The sequence below is a fragment of the Lolium rigidum genome, chromosome 7 (genome assembly GCF_022539505.1).
Source record: "Lolium rigidum isolate FL_2022 chromosome 7, APGP_CSIRO_Lrig_0.1, whole genome shotgun sequence".
NCBI lineage: Eukaryota > Viridiplantae > Streptophyta > Magnoliopsida > Poales > Poaceae > Lolium > Lolium rigidum.
Genome location: NC_061514.1, coordinates 316,070,074 through 316,076,841, shown reverse-complemented (window position 1 = coordinate 316,076,841; position 6,768 = coordinate 316,070,074). Strand labels below are relative to the sequence as shown.

Genomic DNA, 6,768 nt, shown 5'->3' with positions numbered 1-6,768 from the left:
ATGAATTAAAGTAATATTATGAATTAAAGGAGTATCAAATATTGTATTGCACCATATAAATGCATTCTACACAGAGAAACGGGTGGACCATATATTAATTTTAGAAGATTGGTCAAATATCAATAGAGATTTATATAAATCTGGTCTGGATCACATAGTGTGTGAATGTAATTAACGGCGATATTATGAATTAAAGCAGTATAGTATCAAATATTGTGTTGTACGATCAATGCATTCATTAAAGTAGCATGCTCAAATATTATACGGCCTGTGTCCCGTATTATGGCATTAGATATCACAGATTTATCTAAATTCGTATGGTACACGTTCTTTTGAGTAACGGCGATAGTATGAATTAAAGCAGTATATCAAAAGGATATCAAAAAGATTGTATTGTACCATTAATGCATTCTACGCATCTTGTACGTACGTACACTACTCACTCTCACAACTCACAAGGGACGCCCCCGCGTGTCAGGGCTCCCGGCCGGCCTCCTATATAAGTACGTGGTGCCCGGCCCGGCCACTCCACTCCACTGATCGAACACCCTCCAACAGCACCGGCCACCACCACTCCTTCGACCGCCGCCAACCTAGAATTCCAGCCATGACCGCCACGAACAACAGCAATGCCGTCGCCGCGGCGGGCGCCGTGCCTAGGCAGCAGCAGCACCGGAGGCTGGAGGGGAAGGTGGCCATCGTGACTGGCGGCGCGCGCGGGATCGGGGAGGCGATCGTGCGCGCGTTCGTCCGGCACGGCGCGCGCGTGGTGGTCGCGGACATCGAAGACGCGGCCGGCGAGGCCCTGGCGGCCGCGCTGGGCCTGGGCGGCGCCTGCTGCAGCTACGTGCACTGCGACGTGTCCCAGGAGGCCGACGTGGAGCGCGCCGTCGGGTGCTGCGTCGAGCGGTACGGGCGGCTCGACGTGTTCTGCAACAACGCTGGCGTGCTGGACCGCCAGCACCCGCCAGCCGCCGATGGCGCCAAGAGCGGCGGCATCGCGTCGCTTGACGCCGCGGAGTTCGACCGCGTGCTGCGCGTGAACACGCTGGGCGCGGCGCTCGGCATGAAACACGCCGCGCGGGCCATGCTGCAGCAGCGCGGCGGCAGCGGCGCCGGGGGGAGCATCGTGTCGGTGGCGAGCGTCGCCGGCGTGATGGGCGGGATGGGCCCGCACGCGTACACGGCCTCCAAGCACGCGCTGGTGGGGCTCACCAAGAACGCCGCCTGCGAGCTCGGGGAGCACGGCATCCGCGTGAACTGCGTGTCCCCCTTCGGGGTGGCCACGCCGATGCTCGTCAACTCGTGGCGCCACCGTTGGCACGACGGAGACGCCGGCGAGGACGGGAGCGCGCAGCCGCCGAGCGAGGAGGATGTGGAGAAGACGGAGGAGATGCTGCGTGGGATGGCGACGCTCAAGGGCGCGACGCTGAGAGCCGGGGACATCGCGGATGCGGCGCTGTTCCTGGCCAGCGACGAGTCCAAGTACATCTCCGGGCACAATCTCGTCGTCGACGGCGGCGCCACAACCTCCCGGAACGTCGTCGGACTGTGACTGAAGTCAAACCCAGGCTCCATTGGAGGTGGATGCTGTTGCAGGGATCGAGTACGTGCGAGTGTCACAGTCAAGCACAGCTCGATCGATCGTAGTGGTCACTAGCTTTGTACTCCATTACTGTACTTTACTATCTCTAGCTTCGTAATAGCCTGGTACTTAGCAGCTGGTTATTCGATCTGCTGATTGAATGCCTCGTCTGATGGATTAGGGAATGATCTGCGATTCGCATGGTTTTATTCTTCTTTAATCGTTTGTGGCAGATCGAAAATGGCTAGTTAATTTTTCATCTTTCGTGTTCGGGAACTGACAGTGCAGACAGCCAAGTCAAAGGTGCACAAAGAACTGTATATTCAGATTCAGTGTTCACTGAACTGAAGTACTGAACTGTCGGAGTTGAATCATTAGTTCATTCAAACCGCGTCAACGAACTACGAAATGGAGGAAGGAGAGTTGAATCGTCGAGAACTACAACAGAAGACATAAGTATATAGATGGGATACGCGTGCGCGTTTATAGGGGTACTGTGTTTAAATAAAGGCATTGCCCATTACAGTGATGACAACTTCTAACTCCTTCCACATCCAAGAGCACCATGAAGGGCATCACACGGCCAAGATCACATCGCTATATAGAGTCGTCAATGCCAGCAAAGGGCAATGCTAAGCCAAGACAACCACTACATATCCCCTTACTAGCGAACTCGACATCCACCGCCACAATAACAACCCTGAGCACCATGCGAGACAACATGAGCTTCTAACACAATCGAAGGGTAACGAGCATGAACATCTATGCAAGTTCTCCAACCTTCACACTGGATTGGGACGAAGAACTTTGCGTAAGATCATAGAGCACGGCCATGATTGCCATGAGAGCCAACATCAACTAGGAATCTGGTTTCGCCGTAACTCTTCCGAGGAACAGAACGACAACATCAAGTGTCTCCATCACTAGTTCATACACAAGTCAGTGTGGAGTTTTCGCCCTTAACCGCATCGAACGTTGTTGGCCCTGTACAAGCAACATTACCAATGAGCTAGGTAGAAAAAGTTTAAATACTTAGTTGATCCATGATTGTAAACTTTAAATACTTAAAACCAGGTACTATGCAAGAAAATAAAATCCGGGTACTATGCAACAAAATAAAATGTTGTGTCCATTCATTGGATACAGAGGCTGGGACCATGCTCCCATTCCGAGAAAAAATAGCAGGAAAAGTTTGCACCGAGACACCCCTGAGAGTCACACGACCCCCCATGGCCCCACCAAGCAAAGCTTGCATCTAAAAAAACTAAGTGAAACATGCGCGAGAGGTCCCATTCATAGGAGAAAAAATTCTCATAAGAATAGTGGAAATTGACGCGTGTTACATGCGTCTAATCATCATGAGGCTCTTCATATACCTCATTGGTGCTATGCCATGGAGATAGAGTTCCATGCCCTTTTCGGAATGAGACATGGCGCCTTTTGCGCCGTGTCCTGGTCTCAATATCATCAGCTCCAAGTGGATGTTCAAAACAAAGCATCGTTGTGATGGTTCCATTGAGCGCTATAAAGTACGTTTGGTGGCTAAAGGGTTGAAACAAAGGAATATCCTAGTTTATGAAGATACATTCAGTCCGGTTGTCAAGCCTACCGCTATTCGTTTGCTCTTGTCATTGGTTGTTACAAAATGGGTGCCATCTTCGTCAGCTTGATGTTCAAAATAAGTTTCTTCATGGTATTCTTGAATAAGTAGTATATATGCATTAGCCACCTGGGTTTATTGATTCTGCCCAGCCCCACCATTTGTGTTGCATGTTAAAGCTCTTTATGGTCTCAAATAGGCTCCATGCGCCTGGCATGCTCGCCTTGGTGCTACCCTTCGAGCTCATGGATTTACACCATCTATAGCTGACACGCCTCTCTTCATGCTCTGCCGCCTTGAGGTCACTATATACCTACTTATCTATGTTGATGATATTATCTTGGTGAATTCATCCACCATTGATTCTAGCTTAGAAATGATTTGGAGCTCCGAGTCTACTGTCGAAGAATTGGGGCCCCTTCATTTTTTCCTTTGTATTGAGGTTTCCACTCTATCCAAGAGATTGGTCCTCACGCATAAGATGTATGAACTAGATCTTCTTTGACGGGCTGGTTTGCTTTGGTGTCACCCGGCCCTGTGTTTACTCTTATGTATGATACTGATAAGCTTAGTTCTCATGATGGTGATCTCCTGCCTCCTGAGGATGTTACTAAATATCGCAATATTTGTTGGAGGATTGTTGTACGTCCCTCTCACTCGTGTGGACCTTTTGTTTGTCGTTAACAAGGTATGTCAGTATCTCCAAGCTCCCCGCATTACGCATTGGTCTGCAGTTAAGCACATCTTGCGTTATGCACATCTGGCCATGTCACATGGCCTGCATCTCCGTGTTGACTCATCTAGTGCCTTGTCAGCTTTCTCCGATGCTGACTAGACTGGTAGTTAAGATGATAGGCGCTACACGGGAGATATGCCATATTCTATGGTCCTAATGTGATCGCTTGGAGTGGTCAGTTATGATGTCTCGTTAGAGTATAGTCAAAATATAAGGAACATGCAAATGCAGCTGCTGAGTTGATTTGGGTACAATAACTACTCCAGGAGCTTGGAGTCTCACAAAATCATGCATTGGTTCTTTGGTGTAACGATATTGATGCTACACATTTATCATCGAATCATGTTCATCTTTTCCAAGGATCAATTTGGAGACATCTATTAGATTATTAGGCAATTTCCATGTGAGATTAATTACCGAGAACAACATTACAGATGCACAAGCATACTTAACCACGCATATCAGACTAAGCACATGCATCTGATTTGAACATGGAACAAGTAGCAGTGCAAGGTAGGGAAGGAAAATCACGTACATCGCGATCGGGAAGGTCGCATTAGCAGCAGTAGCCCCACCATGGGAATTGTTGATGTCGCCCATGGTGTAGTCGGATTCGTTGATGAAGCAGTCAAACCGGCGAAATAGAGCACTAACAACAGCGAGCAGTCGCGCCGAGACGCTCCCCAAATAACTTATCGCCCGCCTCCCGGTGCAGCATCTCGACGGACGGGGTTTCGGAGGCCTGCTCTCCCGGACGGCTATGCACGCAGTCACCGGGATAGGGAAGACTAGAGAGTAGCACATCAAAAGGAACTTCTTCGTGAGAGAGGCAGACTAGAGAGTTCCGGTTGGTAATGTCCAGATCTGACCCGTCTCCTGGTATAGCCTAGGAGGAGAGCCGACCCGCGATGCCACGCGTAGGAAGCAAGGGACACGCGGCGAATATGCACATGCAGGTCGATACGTACCCAACTCAGTTGGTGCACGAAGCAAAAAATTTAGGCTTTCTTGAGTGTGTCCCGAACTCGAGTCACGAAACGTGACGTGCGTGACGTGACGAGACGAGACGAGGCGGGGTGGGCGGAGGAGGAGTAGTGCGCGAGGGCTCCTTCTATTCTCACTCACTTGGAAGGACTAGAAGAGCAGCCCTTATATACCACTCCAACTCACTCCTAACTAGTAATGTGGGACTAAACTTTGTCCCCCAAGGTTGTCCCAAGCTGCCAACGTGATGGGCCTTGAGATTTCAGGAATTATAGGCTACATGGACTGCCTTACTGGACTGCAGCCCATCTACATATAACAATCCCCTACCAGATCTCAAATGCACATCAGATATCTCATTAGTTCCATTCATTAGTAATATACCTACACTTCAGTTGAGACTGTTAAGTTGAACTTCCACCTAGGCAGGGAGCTACGCTTGACTATAGCCGAACAATGGATTATGCCTTGAATTGTTAGCCTTTGTGCAGCAAGTTTCACTCAATGTCGGCACGGTACTAGGCCACCATAGCCTTCCCCTCGGGTGGAGCTTATAAGTCATACTCCTCCGCCCTTCATGAGCTTACTAGAGATTCACCCAAATCCCCCACACTGTGACCAGCAGTGTCACGCATATAGGTGTATTATTCAAAGATCGCCTTGTAGGACAGCGTTTTCGCTCATCAAGAGCCGCACAAAACACATTAAGACATTGTCAACCTGCCTTACAGTAACTATGAGAGAATTTGCATCTGCAGTGGAGTGGGAGTAGTTAAATTTTCTCTCAACTCAGTTGCTCCGGTTTGTTTTCCCAGGTCCTAGTTCACGGGATTTCCGATTAAATAGGTTGGGTTACCCCCTCGGCAACTCACGTGGGTCTCAAACCCATCTCCCTCGATGCAAGGTCTATCATGTTTCTTGATATTCCTTTTGTGAAAGGGATCTGCCAGATTCTTAGCACTTTGGACATAATCCAACCACTACTAGGAAAACGCTTGTTGCCGGCGCACCAAATTTGCTTACTGCCGGCCCACCAGCGCCCGCCGGTGGGAACGGGCCGGTGAGAACGAGGTACTGCCGGCGCACCAGCTAGTTCGCTGGCGGTAAGACGAGTTATCCCCGGTGCACATGCCTAGTGCGCCGGTAGTAAGTTATCCACGAAACCAAAAAAAAAGGCCGATCTAGATCTAGCTCGGGTTCGTTTTGCGTGTTAATGTGGGCCACCTTGCTGTCGTCGTTGGCGCACCGGTGTAGGAGTAGGAGGATTAGGATGAGAGGATGAGGAGGAGGAGGAGGAGTAGGCCGGAGGTTGAGGTGGGGGTGGAGGAGGAGTAGGCCGGAGGTGCACGTGGAGGAGGAGGAGTTGACCAGAGGTGAAGGTTGAGGAGGAGTAGTTGGCCGGAGGTGGAGGAGGAGGAGGAGGAGGAGGAGCTCACACCGGAGGAGGAGGCCCGAGGTGGAGGAGGGATGTCACCGGAGGAGGAGGGATGTCACCGGAGGAGAAGGAGGATGAGCCCATCGGTGAGTATTGCAAGGAGAAGAGCAGGAGGGTAAGAGAAGAAGGGGGAGAATTGAGGAAGGAGAAGAGGGAGGAGGGCCGGCTTGACTATATAGTCTGGGTTACCGCCGGCGCACCAAGTAGGGTGGTGCGCCGGGGTAATTTTTTTCTTTTTTCACCCAAATCTTAAATCTCAAAAAAGTACTGTTTCTATTTTCCAAATGACGAATCCATTTTTTCTCGAAACGGCCGTAGGCCGTTGAATATGAATAGGAAATTTCGCGTAGATAGATTTTGATATATATTTTTTTTCATCAGAGGTCGTATGCAACCAGAAAACCCGTTTTACCGAAAGATGACGCCAT

General features: G+C 50.0%; 1 protein-coding gene across 1 annotated transcript; it reads left to right on the top strand.

Moving 5' to 3' along the window:
• Positions 1–607: 607 nt before the first annotated feature.
• LOC124673196 (sex determination protein tasselseed-2-like) lies at positions 608–1,555 on the top strand. Its single transcript, XM_047209317.1, has one exon. The coding sequence runs from the start codon at positions 608–610 to the stop codon at positions 1,553–1,555; it is 948 nt and encodes a 315-aa protein (XP_047065273.1).
• The last annotated feature ends 5,213 nt before the right edge of the window (positions 1,556–6,768 follow it).